At 33.3% G+C, this 26,486-nt stretch overlaps 1 protein-coding gene across 4 annotated transcripts in view; it reads right to left on the bottom strand.

The window, feature by feature from the left end:
- cyst (rho guanine nucleotide exchange factor 18 cysts) overlaps positions 1–24,533 on the bottom strand; it is a 39,360-nt gene extending 14,827 nt beyond the window's left edge. Inside the window, exons 1-16 of one of the 4 annotated variants that reach the window (XM_080149193.1) lie at positions 24,396–24,533; positions 23,615–23,684; positions 20,747–20,837; positions 20,211–20,396; positions 18,893–18,994; positions 17,983–18,480; positions 17,644–17,706; positions 11,699–11,878; positions 10,338–10,501; positions 8,943–9,099; positions 7,970–8,074; positions 6,185–6,270; positions 5,721–5,791; positions 4,835–4,969; positions 4,259–4,396; positions 3,702–3,815 (exon numbers count right to left, since the gene is read on the bottom strand). In XM_080149193.1, the coding sequence (XP_080005319.1) occupies positions 3,702–3,815; positions 4,259–4,396; positions 4,835–4,969; positions 5,721–5,791; positions 6,185–6,270; positions 7,970–8,074; positions 8,943–9,099; positions 10,338–10,501; positions 11,699–11,878; positions 17,644–17,706; positions 17,983–18,480; positions 18,893–18,994; positions 20,211–20,396; positions 20,747–20,837; positions 23,615–23,675 (2,151 nt within the window). In that variant the 5' untranslated portion in view covers positions 23,676–23,684; positions 24,396–24,533. The remainder of the gene's footprint in view (positions 1–3,701; positions 3,816–4,258; positions 4,397–4,834; positions 4,970–5,720; positions 5,792–6,184; positions 6,271–7,969; positions 8,075–8,942; positions 9,100–10,337; positions 10,502–11,698; positions 11,879–17,643; positions 17,707–17,982; positions 18,481–18,892; positions 18,995–20,210; positions 20,397–20,746; positions 20,838–23,614; positions 23,685–24,395) is intronic. The other 3 variants (XM_080149204.1, XM_080149213.1, XM_080149218.1) reach the window with 3 other exon arrangements.
- Between the last annotated feature and the right edge of the window lie 1,953 nt (positions 24,534–26,486).

Below are 26,486 nucleotides of genomic sequence, written 5' to 3'. Positions count from 1 at the left end.
TAAGATTTATTTTCCTCAAAGGTACAACATATTTTATTAGATATATACAGGGTGGCCACAAGGTTTTTTAAAAAAATCCGTACATTTCCGTGCATGCTAAAAAAAAAATCCGTACATTTTTCCGTACATTTCCGTACATTTTTCTACTATGTACCTAGTAAATATATTATTTAGTAAAATTGGTTTCATACTAGGTACTGATCAAGATCAATTTTTCTATTAAAGTTAGAACAAAACTTATTTAACAAAAGTTGATACTTTATGGATGGTATTAACTAATCTAAAGAAAATTTAGAAATTGGGCTCCAGGTTCAGGTACTGCAGGCCTCCAGGTAGATCCTAGACAGGTAAAAATTGAAATTTTTTACTTAAAAAGTTAGAACAAAACCTATTTAACTAAAGTAGCTTCTTTATAGATAGTATTAACTAATTTGAAGAAAATTTTGAAATCGGGCTCCAGGTTCAGGTACTACAGGCCTCCAGAACAAAACTTATTTAACAAAAGTGGTTTCTTTATGGATGGTAGGAACAAATTTGGAGAAAATTTTGAAATAGGGCTCCAGGTCCAGGTACTGCAGGTCTCCAGGTGGATCCCAGACAGGTAAAAACTAAAAAAATTTTCTATTAGAGTTAGAACAAAACTTATTAACCAAAAGTTGATACTTCATAGATGGTATTAACTAATTTAAAGAAAATTTTGAAAATGGGCTCCAGGTTCAGGTACTGCAGGCCTCCAGGTGGATCCTGGACAGGTAAAAATTGAATTTTTTTACTTTTAAAGTTAGAACAAAACCTATTTAACAAAAGTTGATACTTTATGGATGGTATTAACTAATTTAAAGCAAATTTTGAAGTTGGGCTCCAGGTTTAGGTACTACAGGCCTCCAGGTAGATCCTGGACAGGTAAAAATTGAAATTTTTTAGTTTAAAAGTTAGAACAAAACTTATTTAACAAAAGTTGATACTTTATGGATGGTAGGAACTAATTTGAAGAAAATTTTAAAATCGGGCTTCAGGTTCAGGTACTGCAGGCCTCCAGGTGGATCCTGGACAGATAAAAACTGAAAATTTTTCCTAATAAAGTTAGAACAAAACTTGATTTCGTCTTTTTCTTCAAATTAGGTAATACTAGCTATAAAGTAACAACTTTTGTTAAATAAATTTTTTCCTAACTTAAATAGTAAATAATTTCCGTTTTTACCTGTTCCTTGATCCTACCTTGATCCTACTGTACCTTGACCTGGGGCCCGATTTTAAAATTTTCTTCAAATTAGTTAATACCATCTATAAAGAAACCACTTTTGTTAAATAAGTTTTGTTCTAACTTTTAAAGTAAAAAATTCAATTTTTACCTGTCCTGGATTTACCTGGAGGCCTGCAGAACCTGAACCTGGAGCCCGATTTCAAAATTTTCTTTAAATTAGATAATACCATCTATAAAGAAGCTACTTTTGTTTAATAAGTTTTGTTCTAACTTTTAAAGTAAAAAATTTCAATTTTTACCCGTCCAGGATCTACCTGGATGCCTGCAGTACCTGAACCTGGAGCCAAATTTCAAAATTTTCTTTAAATTAGTTAATACCATCCATAAAGTATCAACTTTTGTTAAATAAGTTTTGTTCTAACTTTAACAGAAAAAAATGTCAGTTTTTACCTGTCCAGGATCCATCTGGAGGCCTGCAGTACCTTGACCTGGAGCCCGATTTCAAAATTTTCTTCAAATAGTTCCTACCATCCATAAAGAAGCCACTTTTATTAAATAAGTTTTGTTCTAACTTTTAAAGTAAAAAAATTCAATTTTTACCTGTCCAGGATCTACCTGGAGGCCTGCAGCACCTGAACCTGGAGCCCGATTTCAAATTTTTTTAAAAATTAGTCAATACCATCTATAAAGAAGCTACTTTTGTTAAATAAGTTTTGTTCTAACTTTTAAAGTAAAAATTTTCAATTTTTACCTGTCCAGGATCCACCTGGAGGCCTGCAGTACCTGAACCTGGAGCCCGATTTCAAAATTTTCTTCAAATTAGTTAATACCATCTATAAAGAAGCTACTTTTGTTAAATAAGTTTTGTTCTTACTTGAATTTTTTTTTTACTTGTCCAGAATCCACCTAAAGGCCTGGAGTACCGGAACCTGGAGGCCGAATCCAAATTTTTTTTAAAAATAGGAAAACTACATCCCAAAAGGAAACTTTTTTGTCAAATAACCTATCCTCTCACTCCAAAGACAAAGCCTATAATCACTGTTTACGCAAAAGTGTCAGAACTTCCCCCCCCCCCCTTGAATAGAAACTTTGAAGACAAATCTTGAATAGTTTGAATAATTCAAGTTCTGGTACACCATTCTTGTCCAAATCTAAATGTAACTTACAAATATTATAATGATACAGAACAAAAAATGGATCATGGAAAGAAAACGAAGTTGCCGGTTTCATCGTATTTTTTCACAGCAGCTTTTGAAGGGTTATTTTAGGTTAGGTTAGGTTAATTAAATGTCAATGATTGTCCCGCAGGGTTAGAAAATATGCCCCGCAGGGCTAGAGCCCCCCACAGGGGCTAGAAATAGGAGAAAGGATACTATGAAAAAAACGACGAAACCGGAAACTTCGTTTTCTTTTCATGATCCCAAAAAATGATACATTTTACTTAATTTTTAAAGATAATACACTAATTATAACACCATGCTCGGAAATTCCGTACACCAAAATGAAAAATCCGTACAATCCGTACATTTTTTTAGCACTTTTTTAAAAATCCGTACATTTCCGTACATTTCCGTACATCCGTACATTGTGGCCACCCTGTATATATCATATATTAAGGTTACTATGCTTTGATTGGTTTGATTCTTCTGATTTGTTATGTTTGATACAGGTTTGAGAACAATTTACATAATAACTATTATTAAGTACCTAGCATGGAATTGGCCGAACTTCGTCTCCACCTAGTTGCCAGGCCAGTTCGAATAGGATGAAGATAACATTTTACAAGAAAAATTCCATGCAACATTGTACCAGATAGTTGGCATAACCCTTTAAGTACTGAACCCCCAATTTCCAAATACTGAAGAATACTGAATATTTTCAGTATACTGAAAAATGTGGCCACGCTGTAGATGTTTGGTTGTCAAAATTCAGCTATTTATCTTTGATAACAGCAGAGAAAAAAAAACCCAGAGAGCATTACTGATAAACCGACGGACTTAGAAAGTCAAGTCCGCCGTATAACTTTGAAAAAGTATTTCATTTAAAGCAATACCGATAGACCACCGGTCTTTAAATCATATTTCTCTTATAGCGTTACTGACTGGGAGACAAAGTATGCTGAGTAAGTAAGCTGTAATTAGTGAACCATATTCAGCATTGTAGTCTTTTAGTAGGATAGGTTTACTACAAGATGATAAAGATCATATTTAGGACTTGAAGAAAATTAAGTTGTTGAAGGAGAATCTTGAGTCATCCATATGATATCATTTCAAATGAATCTGGCTTTAGAGGGATTAAAGGGTAGGTAGTTTCTTTTTTAGAATAGACGAAAAATATAATTTTCCAAGGAATAATTGTGTAAAAAATGTTGTGTCAATTTAAAAAATGTTTTTTTTCTCATGTATAAGGTTTAAATTGTTTTACACTTTAACTATACCGCTAGCACTAGCGAGCACTTATTGTTTAATGGAATATAATTTTCTAATCATATCATCACCTGTGTATGTTGTGAGCAGAAGGCGCCATATGCTGACTGCCAGTGGACGGCGGCCTCCGCGTTAAACTGGTTCAACAGCACGTCTGCAATGCTCGGTATCACGGTACCACAATCCTGAAATAACCAACCAGGTAAATTTTTATTGAATTGAATGAGTTGTTATTTTTCTTTACTTTAGCGGCAAAAATATAGTATTGTACTCCTGTTTTTTCAGGGATGAGACAATGGCCGATAAATTTATGAGCATCACCAATGATGATAAACAAATTACCTCTTCTTTAGATTACATTTAGTGGTTGGAAAATTTGAACACTCAACTTAATGAACCAACCAATCAAATTCAAGAAAAGTCCCAAAAGTTTTTATCCAACTAAAACATTATTTTAAAACTTTGGGGACTACAACCCAATGTCACTGCTTCACTGCTTTTTCCCCTCTTTATCAAGTATCATTCCTCCTTATCTTATGTAGAATATTAGGCCTTTACAGAAAAAAGAATAAATGCCTAGGTACCCAACCAACTTTCTACCATGTAGTAATCAACATATTGTACGTACCTGTACAGTTCTCAGCTGTCGGAGGAAGTGGAAATGTAAATTGATGAGATTCTCAAGCTGTGGAAATAATTTATCTAATAGTTCAGGCTTCATATCAAGACAGGATACCATGCCCTCACAGAATACTCGCTGTATCACCTAATTACACAAAAACATAAGGCACATGATTAATTTCGATTAAAATTAGTTTCTGCCAATGCATTTCTGCCAATGCATCACCTAAACTTTTAATGATGATTTTTTACAAAAAAAAAACTTTTTAGATTTTATATAGGCCTGGATTTGAAGGAATACGATAATGAAAGATTTATTTACATCCCAAATGATAATAAACAAAATTACCCTACAGTAATATAAAATTATTGATTAGGTATAAAGTTTGGACACTATGTTTTTGAAACCAACACAAAATTCAATAAGAGTAACCAAAGTTGTTTAGCTAACGAATAAGATAACCAAAGCAATTTTAAGCACTAAATCCCTTCCCCTCCTAGAAAATTGGACTATCACACAAATAGGGGCGTTCATTGGGATGGGGAAAGTTCCCCCACCCCCAAAAAAATATTATTTTGTTACCTTTAATAGTTGACAATGATGTTTCTCTGTCATGATGAACTCATAGATGTGTTCTTGACGTTTGGCCTCGTGGGGTTTCAGGGCTGAATGGACACCAGGGGGAATTGAATTGGCCCAAGTATCTGCTTCTTCCTTCTATAAATTAATAATGGATGTAGAATATGCGTTGATATTATGACAGAAGAAAAATTGTCGACAGTTTAGGTTGCAATAACCCATAGCATTTATTGGTCGGCCGTTTATCTAGTAGGAGGGAAGGGTATGGGGTTAAGTAAAGGGTAGGGGGTAAAGGAGAGGGATGGGGTAGATCGTTATTTTAGCCCACTAAAGAGTTCACTTTATTATAGAACATGAAAATCTGGTGTAAGATCCGAGTAATAATAAATCAATTAAATTAATACAAAGGTTAGTCATACACAAGCGAATGATTACATGTAACTATTTAACGTTTAAGTATTTAAAATACTTTGGCTCAACATCTCACATCAAGGCTCACAACTAACTTTGCACTTAATTCACAAATGCTGACGCAATTTGTCAGAATATAATAACGCAACTTTCCAAAACATGCTCTTATTTTGTGAGGATAGAGATTTGTAGAAGTTAAGACAGATGTGTCACAATATTAGAGTAAAACAATAGAGGGGAAAGGGGTTAAATAACTGTATGTCTCCTTCCCGAGGACACATGAAAATCAACGAATAGCATTGGGAATATTAACACATCCAAGTCAAAACAAAAGAGCAGAAAGCAATAGGCAAGCAGACGAAAAAGGTCCCCAAAAGGGGGAACCAGGTAGATATGTCTGGATAAACATTTATACTTTAGATTTATTGTCACAATTGCATATTAGCTGCTTTCATAATTAAAGATTTATTGACAATACCTGAAGTCTAAGAAAAGGGTCGACGTCCAGATTCTTGAGGTGTAGAGAAAAGGCTTGTGGAAGTTCCTCGCCTGAAATATTTTAATACAATTTGAAAAAAAAATGGTTTGTAATCTAGTTCTATAAAAAAAAATTTATGATCATTTTAATGTTTTTCTTTGTTATTTCTTATCTTATCTTATAAGAGAATAAAATACTAACAAGTTGGTTGTGCGGTCATCCAAAAACTGCTGATTTTTTATTTTATTTCTGTGTTATTTTAAGTCATAGGACAATGGCTTTAACACTCATTCACGTTTCTTTTTTGAAATATTAGGAAAAAATTTAAATGAAGCATGACATTAGTCAAACTCATTTCAGTAATAGGTAATAAGAAGCATATTGCGGTTGTGTCTTCTAATGTTACATCCAACCTTCTATGGTTAGTTATATCACAATACACATCACAACAAATAACACTATACCTGGAGGAACCTCAGCCTCCAGAAGGTGGTCCTCGTCCCCATCCAGTTCCTCCTTACCAACCCCATCCTCTGTCCAGGAAGGTTTACTGAAAAATAATTCATATTAGTTTTTTGCTTCCATAAAAAAATCTAGGTAGGTATTTTTTTGTGAACACAAAAATATATTTAACCTCAAACTTTTTAAAAGTATTATACAGTAATTATCATCAACAAAGAAGGTTGAAGGCGGAAATGTAAGAAGAGTAAACTAACCTCCCTCGAGGATGAAATAATTCTTTAAGAATAAAACACATAATAATTTTCTTTTCCTTAGTTTTACCCCTGCGGTGTCCTAACCCTGCGGGGCTATCCAGTACCCAATACAAACTAACTTATCCTAACCTAAAGTTATAAATAAAAATAAACGAATCCTTTACTACCCTCCCCATAATTTTAAAAGAGAAAAAAATACTTTTGTGTGCTTTAATAAATTGTTTAAAGCTTAGCATCCTTACCATTAATAAAAAATTAAAAACATAGAAATAGAATAATTTTTTTCAATATTAAAAAATACCATGCAATTAAAAAAAAGATTAAAATAATCAATCAATGTTTTTACCATTTCCAACAAAAAAAAAATACCTAAGTAATAAAGAAACATAAAACCAAACAAAATTTTTAAGAATAGTAGGAATAAAATGCTTATTTTAAAAATAACAAGGATGACAACATCCATAAAAGCGAAGCACTGAAACGGTAGGACAAACGGACGTTAACACTTGTATAGTTTCAGAACTGAATAATCCTAATATAAATGTATAAGAGTCAAAGCAAAATTGTGAGTAAATGTGTTAAAAAACTGCTTGATACAGGATAATGTTTATGGACATACTTACATTTTTAGGACTTGATTATAGAGTTGCTTCGTTTATTACATTATACTTTGTTGTCCAAGGAATGAATATACCAAAAATCAGATCAATCGGATAATTAGATCACATAAAAGTTTGATGTTAAAAAAGTAAAAAAATCATCATGTTTAAAATGGACGTACGGACATTTTGGTAATGATTATAGAGTTGCTACGCTTTTTAAATCGTACCTAACTTCTACAGGAATCACCATGCAAAATTTGAAATCGATAGGACAATTCTAACATGCCTAAATTAACGAAAAAGCTATCCGTTACGGACGGATGGACGGACCGACCCTAATTATAGAAAAGCTTCGCTTTTAAAAATTGATTAATAGATGTGGCATATTTTTTGTATTAAATATATCAACATTTTATTGCATTGAAAAAATCCACGAATGAAATTTAAAACAACATAAACATGCCATTTAAATAATTCTTCAAGTAAAATAAAAACCGTACACCAAAATCAACGCACAAAAATTATTAAGTTAAAAATCTAAAATAATGATTAAAATATGAATAAAATAATGTAATTTGTATTTATCAATGTATGTTTAAGTGTATAATCTAATTCAATTTATTAAAAAACGAGGACAAAACAAATCTAAACATTAACAATAAAAAATCTAAATAAGAAATGCAAAAATATCTTAAAATTGCATTTTTATGTATAATGTACCAAATCACATCCTAAAATTGACTTTGAGATCAACATAATGAAGCATTATCACTTAAATTTGACTAATAATTGGACGAATTATAGTTATTATAGAGATGCCTCACTTCCAAAACTTGTTATGAAACCAATATATAATGATAAATTATGCATGCATAGTGATAAATCAAACATAGACAAACAAAACAACAAAAACTAGCACAGGCAGACTTACATCACCCCCAGTTTCCTGCCCACTCGTCTCCACCGGTTGCTGGGCGACGGGGAGGGCGAGGGCGAAGGGGGCGGACCCCTCCTACCCTCTCCTCGCTTAGGGGAGCTAAAGGATTTATATGTACATATAATATATAGAACAAATTCTGTCTTAATTTTTAAACTTGTAAAACTTTTGCTTTAAAAAGATTGGTTTTAGTTTTATGAAACCAATTAAAATATTAAACATTGCCACAACATTTAACTACAAGGGTTTATTTTAGCACTAAAACATTGATTTTGCTTGAAACAAATTTAATATTTTTGTCCCATATGAAATGAATTAGTGCTAAAACCTCTACAGGTGAACGATTGTCAATTTTAATAAATTAAACTAATAAAAATAGTCCAATAAAATTACATTTCTTTAAAAATTACAACATTAAAGTATTTATAATTTAAACCCCCAATTTTAAACACTACAATATGCCCTAGTTTAAGGAAAATAAAGATATTAAAAAGATTATTCCCTATATCAAAAGTAAAAATTCGGCTAAAATTATTCTTGAAAATTAATACCTATTAAAGTGTTTTCCCCCTTAAAATCTTTCAAATATCTTTACATCTAAATCCATATGATATTGAACAGTAAATATATATCAATTTTAAGCTTTGCAAAGCAAAACCTATACTTAAAATTTAAACGAAAACAAAACTTAAATTTAACCCCAATAAGAAAATATCCTCCCCGTATAAATTGTAATTGCTAATTTTTTTCAAAGGACAAAATATTATGTTTTGTAGAAATGTTATAAGAACATCTATAAGTGTATGACTGACCATATAATAAAGGCATATAAAAAGAAACTAATTAAATCGATGGCTATTAGAGGATGCCCCAAACTCATTATTTGTCCACAACAGACTTTATTCTTTTAGTGATCGAATTCGTTACGATCTACATTGCAAAAATAATAAAAAAAGAGCAAAATTACCTGTTACCATCCTGTTTGTTGATGTGTGTGTGCCACTGTGCGCTGGAAGGTTGGTGCGGGTACCTCTTGATGCTGGACATACTGTAGCTGTGCTGGGGCACCCGTGGCACCGACACAGGTCGGGACAGAGAGGCCGCGCTACCGGCCTTCGTCAGACCTGTATAACATTTTTTACTGTAAATATACTCATCAGTATAGTCAACTTAAGTCAAGAATAAAGTATAACCAACAGGCAAATTAAATCGATAACAAATTAAATGGTTGATTTGGGGTATTGTTATTTATTAGGAAAATATTTCATTCTTGAGGTTCCTGATGACATTCTTATATATTAATCCAAATTTGAAAAAAAAACAAATTATTTTCTTGTTACTTATTTTGTGCAATAAATTAAAACGCCTGTATTGCCAAGTCTTTACCTAAAAAGAAGCTTTGTCTTGATTCTTGTACCTATGGATTTTCACCCCCCTCCCTGTCCTAAAAAAAACACCCACCCCAAATAAAACCATTTTAACATATTTCCCGCATTAAAAAATATTGATCAAAGATAAAAATCGAGGTATCGTTTTCATAATAAATAAATATTAATACAATTGAGTGTTTCATATTCCTTCTCTTGACAAACTAAAACAATAAGTTTACAAAACTTTACTTGTATTAATACCATAACTTGGTAATAATATCCTATTACATTCAATTGTGTAAAAATTCCAACCACTACTCAGGGGTGTATATTCTGCAAATTTGACCCGGATGAGGGGGGAATGTAAAAAAAAAAAAAATATGTTGTTGGGGGAAAAATAAATGTAAAAATTAAGAGGACTAAAAGCATTTTTTTTATTTTTCTCCCCTCTTTGGTGAAAAAAAACCCAAAATATGTGGAAGGGGGCATAATATGAATAAAATAAAGAGTTCTGAAAATATTTTTCCATTTTATCCCCTTCCTTGCTGGAAAAAACTAGGAGGGAAAAAAATATAAAAATTTGCAGCCGAGAAAAAAAAGGAATCTTGTGCAGAATTAACACCCCTGCCACTCCTATACCCTGGTGAAAAAACGAACATTTTATAATGTGTAATGTCACGTTGATATTATCGAGTGAGCGAAAGACCAACAGGTGACTTTTGTAGTAATAGGTAGACTAGCTTTGCTACTGTATAACGTAACTTACGGTTGCGCCCCTTGCATCTAGGGGCTCTTTAATCAAAGAGAATAAGAGGAAGCAGAAAAAACGCAAATCATCATAAAAAATACAATAGGCTTAAACTATCCCAGGATATATATGAGGCTTTCCTAAAATGGAGAACACAATCGGTCCAGTGGTTAGAAATTTACGAACCCCCCCCCCCCAAAAAAAAAAAAATTACTTCTTTAAAATATGATTTTTTATGATTTACCTTTAGCCCCAACAGCACTGGAAGTTATAGGAGGATTGTTATTATTATTTCCTCCCTCTTTCTTCTCCTTCTTCTTTCTCAGTGAGAACAAGCTCCCTCCTCTTTCTTTCTTGTTTCTCCGACGTTTCCTCTGGTCCTCTTCCGATGCTCCGGCAGCTGTTGTGCTAAAATATACCAGAATGTTAGGTGGATGTCTCAAGAAAAGTGTCATGTTAATTAAGCCATTAATGTAGTAAAGGCAAGCATCAAATCTTTTGTTAGATTAGGTAGGTAGTATTTTTATGGGACCAACAATCGAAATAAACCGACATAAAAATTACGTGATTTCAGCTATTTTTGAAAGTATGCCTTAGTAATTACCAATTTAGTCCTCCAAAATTAATGCAGTTGGTTGAGGTGGTTTTGGACAATAGATAAGTTCGAGAAACTTTTGTTTGGCCACTCCAGGCCTGCTAAAGCTACACATTAAAGTTCATCACGATTGACCCGCTAGGTCTTATTCAAATTTTTTTTTTATAATTTTTGAGATTATTTCTTATTTATTTTCCTACCAATTATGAATCATAACATAAAAATATTATTTTTAAAAATATTGTATGAGTAGTGCCAAAATGTGTACAATAACTTTAATAAAAAAACTTGTAATTGTAGAAAAAGTTGTACAAGAAAACTTTGCATATAGTTATGTCTAGGTTCATGTAGCAGGGATGGATATATATTTTATTTGTTAAAAACTGTTTTGCATTACACCTCTCGTATTAAAACGTTATCGGGAAGAAAAAAGTACTACAGAGACTATTTTTTGATTTTGATGTACATTCTAAGAAAGAAAGATTTTCTTTAAATTATATATTCCTTCCTGAGACTGTAAAAAGTACATTATGAAATAATTTTTCCATTACACTTGTTTTTATTAAACAGTTCGATTTACATTCATATTCCAATACTAAAATAAACTGAAAATTGTTTGAAACATGGGCGGAAATGGGGGTTGACTGGGGTGTCAACACCACCCTAAAAATAGATCTAGCATCCCTTTTTTCAGCCTCTCAAGATACTTCACACCCCTCTGGAAAAAAAAACTAGTGCACGCAAAATTTATTATTCAGATTCTGAACGATTAATCGAATATCTAAATAATTTTTATTGACCAAATTGAACCAGTTAAAAGTAAAAATAACTGTTAATCACATTTCCAATATGTATTAAACGACATAAAAAACTTTGTCAAATTATTGGCATAGTTTTTCAAATAAAAGATAACAATCACAGATTGATATTATCCTGGCCTTGTGCACCAAGGAGTTAATTTATCTTATATTATCCCATCCCTGTATCAACATTATCAAAATTTGACTTACTTTTGTAAAAACTCCGCAAGAGTCAGCTGTGGGGAAATATGTTGTTGTTGTAGGTGATGTTGTTGGGCCGCAGCCGCTCGTTGTGCTGCAGCTGCCGCCGCCGCGTAGTTGATGTTGGCTGCGGCAACGTCATCACCTTCGGTTTCGGAGTCGGTACCGCTGCCACCCTGTTTAGACCAACTGAAACATTATATGTAAATTAAAGCGTTGAAATCTCTTATATTCTGATATCTAATTCGAAAAACGACGTCTAATATATCACAAAAATCATGTAAAACCCTCCCCTTAAAACTTCAATAATAACAAAAAATAAAAAAATTACGTCTATGATTCGACCATTTGTAACTTTAAAAATAACTGTAATATTCCAAAACAAGTAAAATATTAAGGTTTTTTAAAAAAAATATTCGAGCAAAGCTTTTATGCACGTTGTCACCCTTGTTAAATTATTAATATAAAATATAATATGTTACACTACATAAACAGATGTTATTTCAATATAAAAGGGGCGTATTCTCGTTAAAAAAATTTCTTTCAATATTTAAATTAAATCAAGTGTAATATCAAAATATTATAATTATATTAAGAAAAACGAAGCTTTTGTACAAATACTGAAATCTTTGCTTGCTATTGCAAGGGGCTGTGATTCGGTCAATTAATCCCATTTGAAATTGCCTAAAAATTAAATATTTTGATGGCGTACAGTTGGCGTAAAACTTTTTTTTATGTAACTGAAGGGAAGTAGATAAGAAAGTGGAGATGTAAGGGAAGAGGGTTGTGGGGAAATTTTCACTTTGTTTGTCAGAATCACTTTCCCTTTGTTCCTGACTATTGCGAAATAGTTACTTATTTGAAACCTTAGATACTTCTATTTAATACACTTTGTGAAAATAATAGTTATTTCTCGTATCGTATTATAAACGGCTTTCCGCGGATATAGAATGTACAATTATAAAATTAAAACTAGTTTTTTTAGCCCCGAGGTGCCGGAGGCACCGCCTAAAAAAACTGGTTTTAATCTTATGATTGTACATTTCTATATTCGTAGAAAACTGGATATAATACGATGCTAGACATAGTTTTTTCGTATGGATGAGAACCGGTTCCTATCCACCGGATTCAAATGAATAAGAGAAAAGTTATTATTAGTAAATGTATGTTAATAAAAAATAATTAAGTCTTTAATTCTTCATATCCGTTTCCGCTGTCAAATCTCTGTAAAACCATTAGAAAATATATAAATATATATCTGTCTGTATAAATATAGGAGGGGATAAAATTCCTGGAGCAACGCTCCTTGAGGCTAGGTGCGAACCCACAGATAAGATAAGTTTACCTTAAATACTTTAACAAATGAGATCTTTAATACTAAGATAATTTTAGCAGCAATGTTTAAAATACACTGAACATTATTTCTCCTATGTAAACAATTTGAATTTGAAATAAATATACAACAATATTTGCAAACCTTTTTAAATTTCACACAGATAATGTAAATACATCAGATATTATATACAAACTAATACATACATCACAAAAAAAGAAAAATATAGAGAGAGATAAAAAGAATAGAAAAAAGAGAGAGAGAAAAGACAGAAAAGGGAAACCCAATTTAAATTATTTGTGATTGATACAAAATGTAGTAATGTACAAAAGCATTTGATTATTGTTAATAAGGAAGATGATAATATATTTAAAAAAAAATATAACTTAAATCCCCCATATCCATGGGAAAAGATAGATAGATATAATTGAGATATGTGAGATGACTTGATAAGGTTAACACTTATACACACACACACATACCTATTTAATATGCAAGTTGATAGGAAAATGATACAAAGCAGTTATGTTTACATTTTACACATAAACAAGGATGATAACATTCATAGGTAGCGAAGATTTTAAATGTAAAAGTAAGAACAGCTAATCAAATGGAAGGAAATAACGGAAATAAAACAGATATATGGACTACATAAGTAACTATGCTGATTGTGAGTGGTCGTACGCAAGGACAAGAGACCAGGATTCTGACGAACAATTCCCACTCAACCCACTTCCCTTTAGTTACAGCACTAACCAAGTTTTACGCCAACATTACGCCACATAAATATCCTAATTTTCATCAATTTCAAATGGAACTAATTTGCTGTATCAAGGCCCCTGGGTCTTACGAATCTTCATATCATCATCATCGCCATTTATCTCTTCTTTCCAGAGCATAGGCCACGCACAATGGTTCTCCATTTATCTTTGAATTGGGCCTCAGTAGAGGCTTCACTGAAAGATGAAAAATTCTTTTTACTCAGTTCTTCAAGGAATTCCCTCCTCCAGGTTGTTTTTGGTCTACCTGGTTTCCTTTTTCCTGTGAAGGGGTCCCAAGTCAAGGCTTGATAGGTTAAATCATCATGCCCTTTCCTTAGAGTGTGCCCCAACCATCTCCATTTTCTCTGTTTTATTGTCAGTTTGATGTCTGACATATCACTGCGCTCTAAAAGCTCAGCATTTGTGATCTTGTTTGGCCAAAAGATCTTGTGGTTTCTCCTAAGACATTTGTTGACATATGTCTGAAGCTTGGAGACCACTGCTGTGTTTAGAAACCAAGTTTCGGCCCCATAAAGCAAAACAGACAGAACATTTGACTTGAAAAGTCTTAACTTGGTCTTTATGGAGATGTTGTTGGAATTCCAAATTTTGTTCAAGCTGGCAAAGGCTGTTCTAGATTTGTTAATTCTAGCTTTAACATCTGTCAAAGTGCCTCCAGCTTCATCAATTTTACTTCCAAGATACTCAAAGCAGTTAACATCCTCAAGAATTTGGTTTCCAATAGTTATTGGTTCTTGGGAGTTTGCATTTAATCTGAGTATTTTAGTTTTTGGAACATTTATTTCAAGTCCAACTTTCTTGGAAGTTTCAGCTATCATGTTAGTCCTTCTTTGCATTTGACTTCTATTGCTTGTTAACAAAGCAATATCATCAGCAAAGTCCAGATCTCCCAAATATTTGGGATTGCCAAATAACTGCCAGCGAATGCCATCATTGCTTTCACAGTTCTTCATGATCCAGTCAATGGCAAGGAGGAAAAGGAAGGGAGAGAGAAGGCATCCTTGTCTGACACCTGTTACAATCTCAAAAAAGGTTGATAGTTTACCTTTATACATAACATTTCCACCTCCTTTATGATAGATAGCTTTAATGATATTGATTATCTTTTCTGGAATGCCATAGTGTCGGCAGATTTTCCAGAGTGATTTCCTGTCTAAAGAATCAAATGCTTTTTTGTAGTCAATAAAGTTTACAAAAAGCTCAGAGTTCCATTCCTTGGATTGCTCTATGATGATTCTTAGAGAGGTTATCTGATCAATAGTGGAACGGCTAGGTTTAAATCCAGCCTGATTAGGTCTTAGCTTTTCATTAACCTTCTTCTTTATTCTATTAAGAAGAATCTTACTAAGGATACGGCCAGGTACTGAAAGAAGCATTATCCCTCTGTAGTTTCCACATTGGGTCAAGTCTCCTTTTTTGGCCAGTATTGAGATATGTCCATTTTTCCAGTCCTCTGGGCATAACTCATCATTCCATATCTTAGTGATCAAAGGTAAGAATGCCTCAGCAGATGTATCTAGGTCTGCTTTCATGACCTCAGCTAGCATGTTATCAGGTCCTGCGGCCTTGTTATTTTTCAAACTTTTAATGGCCTCTTTGATTTCCAATAGATTTGGCGCTCGACAGTCAATGTCAAGTGCATCTGAGGGTGGAATCTCAGTTTCTTCCTCTGGAACTGGAAGATTCAGCAGTTCAGTGAAATGTTCTGCCCATCTATTTAGAATATCCTCATCAGTTTTAAGGAGTGAACCATCCTTGTCCCTGATGTGTGATCCTGATTTGTGTACTTTGCCTGCAATGCTCTTAGTAATCTCATAGACATCTTTCATTCTATTTTGATTAGCAGCATTTTCTGCTTGCAAGGCAAGGTTTTCCAAGTGTTCTTTTTTGTCAATTCTGACACTTTTTTGGATTTCCCTGCTGAGCCTCTTATACAGGTCTTTATCTTCTGGAGAGTTTCTAGAGAGTGTCTTTTGTCTTACCTCTCTTCTTTGATCCATGAGATCAATGGATCTTTGAGTGATCCACGGCTTTTGGTTAGCCTTTTTGAAACCTAATTTTTCTTGGCTGGTATCATTATAAACTTTTTTGATACCTTGCCAAATATCTTCCACTCCATCTTCCTCTTGAAGAGTCAGCAACTCAAATCTATTCTTTAGAGTGAGCTTAAACTCTTGCAACTTTTCAGAGTTTTGGAGGGTTGTTAAATTATATTTCTTCCTGGGGTTAGGCTTTGTGTCCTGCTTTTTAAATCTAAGCCGAACTTTAGAAAATAGAAGATAATGGTCTGAATTAACATCAGGTCCTCTTTCAACCCTGACATCAAGGAGAGAGCCTTTAAAGCGTCTAGATATACATATGTGGTCTATCTGGTTAAAGGTTCTTTGATCTGGTGATCTCCAGGTGGCAGTATGAATCTTTTTGTGTTTAAAGATGGTTCCACCAATGACAAGTTTGTTTTCAGTACAAAAACTTACAGTCTATCACCATTGTCATTTTCCTTGCCATTACTTAAGCCTAGGCCATATCTGCCCATAACTTCTTCTAAATTCTCATTATTACTCCCCACTTGAGCATTGAAATCTCCTAGGAGCATGGTCAGATCCTTTTCTTTATGACCATTTTTAAATACAGAGTCAAGCTGGTCATAAAATTCGTTTTTGACCTCTGTATTTGCTTGTTCTGTAGAAGCATATGCTACTATAATTCTCAGTTTGATGTTTTTAACTGAGGATTTGAAATAAGCCTCCATAATTCTAGGACCATGGGGTTGCCAACTGATCATGGCCTGCTCTGCTTGCTTGGTCAGCATAAGAGCCACCCCTTGATTATGGCCTAGATCCTCATTCATATGACCTGAGTATAGTATTTTCAAGCCAGAATGATGTTTAAACTCTCCATTGTTTGTCCACCTTGATTCGGTGATAGCCAGGATGTCAACCTTGGCTTTTAGCATTTCTCGGCAAATGTTTTCTGTCTGGCCTGACTGAAACATTGTCCGAACATTCCAGGTGCAAATTTTTGCTGGTCTGCGGGAATTCAGAATCATCCGCCTGACTGGTCCGTTAGCGGTTTCCCAGCCAAACATCATATTGTTGTTTCCAACCTCTACTTCGTTCCCGAGCCCAAAGTTAAATTGGTCATTACTTTGTGCGGGTTGAACATAAGCAGGTTTTTTCTAGGGAGGGATTGTTAGCCCCACCCAAACCCCCTGGACTGGGGGGAAGTGACCAGAATTCAGTCTGGCATCTACCCTGGGACCTTTCCAGCACAGTAGGACTCTTCTGGTGTAGCTGCCAGGGTCATTGATATAATTTCAACATTTTATCTTGATTACATTTGAGAAAAATGTGTAGAATCCGATGGACAATGTGACTCATATAGTGACTTGTCTATAATAGGTAGCAGATGAGTAAATCAAATTTTTCTCATATAGGATTTTGATATCCCCTAGAGCCTTGTAGATAATCTGAAGGAAGAAGTGAGGCAATGCTAATTGACTGGAATGTTAACATAAATTTTCAGCTGCCTGTCTTGAATAGCAGCAGAGAAAATCACTTTTCCTAAAACATAGCTGGACAAACGAACGACGGACGCGCTAAGTATATAATAGAGTAGAGCTGCTACTTACAAGTTACAAGTATACATACGATCTAAATAAGTAACAAATCAAATGTTAAAATAAAATAACTAGACGGATAATACATATTTTAACCAATACGTTTCTAATTACAAACAAAACATTGGATTTGCTCTAAAATAAGTATAAAACTGTAAAATGTACCAAAAGATTGTTTTCTTTTAGATGTATCTATCCTAGTCCAAGTTAAAACACTTACCCGTGTTCTGCTATTAACTTTTGTATAAAAACATGTGTTGGTTCGGGAGTTCTTCGTCTACGCCTAAAATCAAAATCTTATGAAGGTAATGAAATGCAATAAAATAATTTCAATAGCATTTGATTTCTTATTGCCAAGTCTTATAATATATACGAAGGTCAACCCCAAATTTTTTAAAGTGTAAAGCCCCAAAAGGCAGAATTTTTTTCGTGTTATCATAGGGATGGCGTTATGATACATAAGCCCTTTCTTTTTCAACAAAAAAAAAATGTCTGCCTTTAGAAAGATTAACCAAGACACACATTTGTTCATCGCAAAATAATAAAAGAAGATACTTACGGAGATTTTCCGAATGTGTTGACTAAGTACTCCTCCCTACCACCCCCCGTCACCCCGGACATGCCATTCTCCATTCGCGGGATGTGAGGGGTGGACACAGACTTTGCCATAGAGTTGACCGCCTCCAAAGAGATGTGCTGGCTTGTTATACCGCCTGTGCTCACGCCGCCAACCATATTTCCGCCCACGCCAATTATCCCACCGCCAGACATTGGCGAACTACTGTATAAAGAAGGCCGCAATGAGCTTGACCGATCCCGACCCGGATGGCGGCTTTGATGCCCTCCGCTGCCTCCGTCCGGTGTATCCATTGAACCGCCGCCGCCGCCATAATAGCCACTGACACTGTTGGGCGAATCGTCTTGCAGCTGTGTGGTGTGGTGTTGCATGGAGGCAGACTTTAAGTTGGCGTTTGTTGCGCTGGCATGTCGACCGCCGCCGCTGCCGTTATTATCACGGTCCATGTCTTCATCGCTGTCTCCCGTTGACATCGATGGACTTTAAAAAAGTATAAGTTAAACGACATTAAAAATTCAAATATCTAGAAAACATTAAAAATAACATTGTTAAAGAAACATTTACAACAGTTTTATTTCCGTACAAATGAAGCATCTATTAACGAAAAATTTTTCGAGTTACGCGTGACTTTTGTACCTTTAAAGGAGGTAGTCGAATGTTCAACAAAGGACCTCAGCAAAGGGATTTTCCTTGATACTTTCACTATCTTCCTATTATAACATTCTACACTTTTTGTATGCAACGAAATCACAGAAATACAATGTTTTGCAGTTACTCTTTCTGCGTCTAAGTCTTAGAAATTGAAGAATCCAACCTCCCCATTTAAACAAGGATACCTAATTCGTTTCATATTGACCTACATTCTAGTATTTTGTCTTACTAAAACTAATACCTTCTATTTCTATCAGATCTGCGTCTGTATCGTTGTTGGGTGTTCCTTGTTTTCTTTCGTTTAACAGCCTCCACAGCCAGGGAAGGACACGAGGTAGATAGTCTACAAATAAGACAGGATCGATAATGGACGATTAATTTATTTATTGTACAATGATAATCTCCAAAGATGACAGCAAAAATTTAAGACTAGCTTGGAACTAACCAATCAAAATCCATAAAGGTATCCAAAGTTTTTAAGCCAACGAATAAGAAAGTATAATTTTGGGTACTCTTACCCTTACTCTTAAAAAATAACTTTTGGTATAATCACTTATAATTTAGCCTAATAGTTAATATACTTTAAGTATAACAATTTCTGCTAAAACTTAACCTTTAAAACAAGGTTCAAATCAAGCTTCACAGTGCCTTCGAAGGTGCTTTGACTTTAGTGTCAGAACCTAAATTGGGACATAGTGCATTTCATTACCCTAGGTTAGGTAACTTCATTTCACTTTTCAATAAAATCTAAAATGCAGCGGTTTTTAAGAAAATTAGATTTAAAAATTTCAAGTTCAATTTTCACCCACTAGGAGTTACCGCATAATCATGACAAGAAAAGCAAAGATTATTTATTTAAAATTTTGAACAACTTTGCTTTTATACAGTCAGTCATAAAACCTCTCTATATATGATTTATTTAAGGCTGAATTTCCGTGACTTTAGCAAAGCAATTGATAAAAATGGCCATTAATTAACTCACTTCAGGAGTGATTTTATGAAGAACTTTATAAAAGCAAAGTTGTTTAAAATTTAAATAAATAATCTTTGCTTTTCTTGTCATGATTATGCGGTAACTCCTAGTGGGTGAAAATTGAACTTGAAATTTTCAAATTTAATTTTCTCAAAAACCGCTGCATTATAGATTTTATTGAAAAGTGAAATGAAGTTACCTAACCTAGGGTAATGAAATGCACTATGTCCCAATTTAGGTTCTGACACTAAAGTCAAAGCACCTTCGAAGGCACTGTGGCTTATCTCCAGGAAAGGCTGGGACATTGGACTATAAATTATTTTAGGTTTCTACCAAAGTTTTGAACTATGTTCTTTGTATATATCTTAATTAAAACTAGAATTGTTCAAACTGTTCCTCCAAAAACTTTAATACCTACACAGAAAGAAAGTGAAATTGTATTAATTGTCATAATTGGGGGTATACATCAATTTATCATTCATTGCCATATCTCTTAAGATACCTACTAATATATACGTGACTAAAGCAGCCCCATAAGATAAAATTAAAACCATGCTGTGCTCAAGAGAACCTTTCTTAACCCTACCTGGAATCTATATTTTGATGCTCAAGGATGTCTCCCTCGCGCATGCGCTGTATGTTGTCCTGAATGTCGGCCAGCTGGCAGATCTCCGCCTCCAGCACGCGGTTCGCGTTCGGGGAGTGCAGGGTGATGTTGATGGCGGGAATGTCGTTCTTCTCGTACATTCTATCACCACACTGGTCGAATCCCCTGAAAGAAATATAATAAATCAGAACATTGTTTAAAAGTTGGACACCTGTCGCTATTTTATACATATCTACAGGTGCTCATAGCACAAACAAGAAAACCACCTAATTAACTAAGATGGCAGTATTTATGCAACTATCGCCAGAATTAAGTATTCAGATGACAGAAAAACACTTGAAAGTTAAAAATCCTTTAAAAAAAGTGTCTCTTATTATTAAGTAGTTAGATATTAATATTATATTTTTAGATAATCTAAGATATATAGATAGATTATCCCTATTTATTGCATAAATAACATCAAAGTTATAATTTAAATATTTTTTTTATAACATGGTTTTTTCCTTAAAGCTTACCTCTGGTGTATGAGTCCATACCTTGAATCATTGGGTAGATAACTGGTGACTAGATCATCCTCACTGTCCTCTCCCGTCTCGGGACCTTCATCTACAAAGTAACAAAACTTTAGGCTTTTTTATGTCTATAGCTTGAGATTTCTATCACCATTAAAAATCATTGAGATTTCCCTTTTAGGGAAGCATACTTAGGTCCCCCCCAGGCTGTTGGTTATCTTATTTTTAGATACTAGTCTTTGGGGGGATAGTTATAGCTATTTTTCAGCCCTTACATAACTCTACGAATAAAGAAGCTCATAATTCTAGAGGCACACCTAATATCATACACGAAAGCTAATATCAGTCAATATATATTTTTTCTTTCACAGCAAAATATTATTTAAAGATAGATGAAGGAAGAAAAAAATTGTTAGTTAATAAGTAGAATCTCATGTCAGTATAAATAGAGTTTTGAAGCATTTTTCGTTTTACATAAGAATGTTAAACGTTAGATATATTCACAAATCAATAAATGTGTAAAGGTTAAGGTATGGTAAGTAAAGACGTTAATGCTAAAAAAAACTGTCATTGCTACTTTATCAAGATACCTAGGATCAATTATAGAAAATGTTTGCTAGGTATCTAAAATCTAAATATATTTTTACGACAGCACGTACTTCTATGATTGGTCAAATTTTTCATAGATATAATTATACAGAGGCAGTTTTCCTCATATCGCCAATGGAACAAAATTAAGCTTTAGGTAAATAAGAGATAGACTAGTTCATAGGGATAGCATCACACTTAGGGCTAGTAGAAGGGGCTGGAAACGTGGTTTTTCTATCTTCAAAAATGATAGAGGGGGTGGTTGGCTTTCCATTTCATTTGTGAAAACACTATTAAACATAAATTTTGTTGAATCATAAAATATCTTATTAATTTCAATATAGACAAAAAGTTTCCAATGCTAACCAACATATGATTAACTTTAATAGCCTGAGCAGAGCATGAATGAATTTATGAGACCTATTAAATTTCCGGACCACTTATAAATATAATGCAATGTAATGTCGCTAAAGTTCGTTGTTACGGTCCACAGAATCATTGGTATTTACAATCAAGTAAAATCTAGTAAGTGGGGGAAAAATAGCATCCTTCACATTTAAATTCGTCCCGCATTTTTGGAGACGTAGCGGCTCTGTAATTAGGGTTAATTATATTTGTATTGATTCCCCGGATCGTACTTTTAAAATTAAACTTGCTTTTATGCAATTATATTAAAACTTTTTAGTATTTTTGTGGTATTTTCGGAAATAATCTCTTTCGTGGCAACGCCACTTAAGGGGCGATTCGTCGTATTTTTAAAATGGCTTTTTAGAGGTTATTTTAGGTTAGGTTATATTGGGTTAGGTGATTACCCCAGGAGGTTAGGCAATTGGCCCCGCAGGGTTAAAGCCCCCCAAAGGGGCTAGAAATAGGAAAAAAGCTACTGTAAAAAATACGAAGAATCGCCCGTTAAGGTGCGTTGCCACGAAAGGGGCTATACCCGTATTTTCTTTAGATAATAGATATAATATGATAAAAACAGATATTATCACCCTTGTTTTTTTTTCATTGACCTTAATTTAAATCAATAGAATAATAAGCATTCATAGAAGCGAAACATTCAATTATTTTTTTAAAAGTAATTTAAATAGAACCTACGTAAAACTAATACGAATGGTTGAAAAGAACGAATTTTTTTATGCAAAGATAGTTTTTCTTTAAGTACAGCACTTATCCAAAGCTTCTGTTTTTTCATTCATTACGTCGACTTGGAACACCTGTCATACTCGGCGACGTTGAGGTAATAATGAGTAGCTCTCATGATATAGCGGGACAAGTAATAATATGCTCAATCATGGACGTTGAGCTGACCCTACTGGCTATAAAAAAGTGTCAAACCTACTCTTTGACAACTTAGGACAAAACACTATGAAACTATGGCTAAGCTATCAATCAACCAATTTTTTTATTTAATACAAAGTCTTAAGGATGTGGGTCGAACTGGGGGATTTAAAGGGATAAGACAATGAGATAAATTGATGTATATCACCAATGATGATACACAAAGTTTGAAATTAGTTAGTGGTTAAAACGTTTGGACACTCAACTTAATGAGTCCCTGAAATTGTAGATCAAACAAATAAGAAACCGTTATCATAAAACTTTGACACATGTGTAAGGGGGGGGGGGGGGTTTAATGCAACCATCTCGTAATCAATGTATAAATGGCACTTAGAATTTGAATTTTGATCTGAAATTTTGCATGAGTGATCCTTGGTAGGTCTATTTTCCCTAAATCAAACAAAAAGTTGAAAAAGTAACAGCTAACGGCTCAGCCGTTTAGCCGTTTTTTGGCTATTTTTAGGGCAAATCTGTCATAAATTACGTAGGAATCAACTTTTTGAAACATATTTTTGCTTTAAATCATGTGAAATGATACAAATAAAAAATATTTTTGATTTCTAGTACCAGTAACTACCGGCTAGAACCGTTTGAAAAAGTTTTGGAGCAGCGAAGAATATTATGTGGAGATAGGTTTCGTGATGATTTGCTTTGAAAATAGGCCAAAAAATGGCTAAACGGCTGAGCCGCCAGCCGTTAGCCATTACTTTTCCAACTTTTTGTTCAATTTAGGGAAAATAGACCTACCAAGGATTACTCATGCAAAATTTCAGATCGAAATTCGAATTTTAAGTGCCATTTATACATTGATTACGAGATGGTTGCATTAACCCCCCCCCCCCTTAACAACTCCCTCCCTGGTTCGAACGACTTTCGTGTGTGCTTGAAAATACCTAGGGGCATATCAACTCAAACAAAACAATTAATGAAAAAAACTCAAACCTGAGGACACAAAATGTGGACTCAATCTGTGTGGGATTTTTTCCTTCATCTTATGGTCCATGGTTTACTGTTTAATAAAGTTATTCTATTAAATTACAATCATTATTTCATAGAAAATATGATAGATGGCAATCAAAATCCAACATCTAAATCCGTAAAGGACGATTCAAAGTCTGTGCAATTATGGATTTTAAAGCCGAGTTTCATTGAACATTAGGAATTTTAGATTACCTAATAGAACAAAAAGAAATGGTTTTAGAAATGGAGTTGTTTTATGGTTTCCAACACGTTTCCTCTCTGTTCCTAACATTTCCTTTTCAGTTTTTAGAATAAAAAAAAACCTCAAATATTTAGATGTAACAAACTAAAATTACAAATTTTAGTTTAAATAGTGTGGAAAATTAAGGCAAAATAACTTGATATCTATTAAAAATTTAAAGTACAGTAAGCAAATGGTACTTTATAGTTAATATCGCCTATGTGCTTGGTTTATAATCATGTAAAAAGATACCCCCATTAGTGAAACTATTCTTTTTGATGCATGGCTTTAATACCTAATCAGCTTCAACTAACAACTGAAATAATTCGAAAATATATTTGGTAATTTCGTGATTTTGGGAGGAAACGCTTCGTAGTAAGAAAAATTAATCTTTTTATCTGCCCCCTAAATGCTATTTTAGAATCATTTCGTATATTGTCTATTCCCTCTTCTGTTAAGTAAGATAATAAAAACTTATTTATGTAACAACTATTAAAGTTTAAAGCAGAATAACCTTTCCTGAGATACTGAACATAAATGCAAAAAAAAATATTCACTGATGTCAAAATGCTTTGATTTTTTTCTTGGTATTTTTATAACGGCAGTAAATTTAGAGATAAATAGTCACAGATATAAAGTATCACTTCGTTGTTATTAAATATAATGTACTTCTTTTCATATATAAATAATCACTTTTGTTTAATTATGTTTTCAAGTTAAATTGTTGTAGTAGATAAACACATCTCGTACGTAGAAGTTCGTACGTACGGGTTTGGTTGTACATTCCTTCTACATTTTAGATCTAAAATACATCCATTTTAATTAATTATTAAACATTTAATAATCATAAATATCTCTTTATTTGCATCAAAAATGTAACTATATAACATGATTCAAAGAAGAAACTAAATGTTTTTAAACAAGATTTCTCTTTCTATTCGCCTCACTTGTCTTCATGGTTCCTTAAACTCAAAAAACAATAACACATAAAAGCCAAAATACAGCTATTTTTACACAACTATAAATAAACAATAATATAAACTATAAATATCACAAATTTACACTAAAATTTATCACTTAAAAAGATAGGTAAGGATATATTTAAATAAAATTTAAGATCTGTGTCTGTCTATCTACTTTTTCCTCATTCTATTTCTTTCTCTCTCCCCTCTTTCTTATTCTCCTTTACCAAAATTGAAAGTTCCAATTAGAGAGGAGAAACCAGAGTTGCCAAATGGTTCTAAAATCTCAATAAACTAAATAATTAAGTTAATTTTAATCAAAAAAAAAGACATAAATCATAAATCTTCTTAGGATTTTTGTAATGAAATGTTTAAGCTAAATATTAAATCACTTTACATATGTTGTTATCACAGGAGCAATGTCCTTAAATTGGCAGAAAAGTTGTAATTTGGCAGCCACCTTTGGAGGAAGGATGAGAAATCCGCGAATTCTTTCACTTTTATCGTACACACCAGCCAATGGTAGGCTCTTATATCTATCTCAAGTTTCTCTAATACGAGATTTTTTCTTTTCACAAAAATATTTCATTTGCAAAAATGCACAATTATAATCTATACCATCTGATTTAAATGAAACAATTAGTTTACGTTTATGTTTCTTTTTTTAATTGTAAAGTAAGCTTATTAAAATATTTGATAAAATTCATGTTTCAGCCTTGTATGGTTTCCAATTTGGAATGAAGTGAGGGGAGAGGGCATGAACTGAGCTGTATGAACAAGTGTGTGTGTGTGTGTGTCCGTGTGTGCCACTATGCATTGGTTCCATATAGACAGGTAGTTGTTGTTGAAATATATCCTAAATACAAAGAGCATTGTCAAGCCATATTAGCGCTAGCTGAAAATAAAAAAATATTGGGAAATAAACAAAACATTTACAAATATGCGCTTAATCATAAATAAAGCAATTTTAATATTTAAAATTTTCAAGAAAAAAACTTGTCCAAATAGAATAGTCCTATGTTACCTGCCTGATTTGGCCTTACTGTTCCTCTCTCTCCCCTCCCATCCTCAAACAAATATCCAACCTTCATCATCCCAATAAGACCAGAATTTGATATAATTTGCCTTGAAAAATGAACAAGACCATAATATTTGTAAATTTTGGTCTAATAGTAGAATTTTAACAGTTTGTCCCAAAAACATCACAAAGCTTTGAAGAAATTCAAAAATTATTTTTGCTAGTTCTAAAATTATTTCAGTCGATTTCTTTGATTTATCATACTCTAAATTTGTTTTGTTTTGTGTTTGTTTTCTTGGCATTCTTTAAATTGTTTTGTGCTTCGCTACTTATCATTCTTGATTGTTTACTGTCTGACCTATTTTTAAATTTTAAATCATATTTTTAATTTTTAATCATATTTTGAGCAAACCCCACTAATTAATGAAATGCACTGACCCGTGGACCCATTTCCGGGCAAATTTTGAAGCCTCCACCTCTACTAACAAAAAAAGTTTTATGTGTATGTGCTACGTTTTATGCCAATAGTCTAGGGTTTGTGCAATTGTAAATAAAGTTCTGAGAACCAAATCTAAAAATCCTTATTCCAATAGGGCTTTAAAATCTAAGACGACATTTAAAGCGAGAATGCCG

The sequence above is a fragment of the Acartia tonsa genome, chromosome 2 (genome assembly GCF_053477335.1).
Source record: "Acartia tonsa isolate MP-2025a chromosome 2, ASM5347733v1, whole genome shotgun sequence".
NCBI lineage: Eukaryota > Metazoa > Arthropoda > Copepoda > Calanoida > Acartiidae > Acartia > Acartia tonsa.
This window is presented reverse-complemented; position numbering and strand designations above follow the sequence as displayed.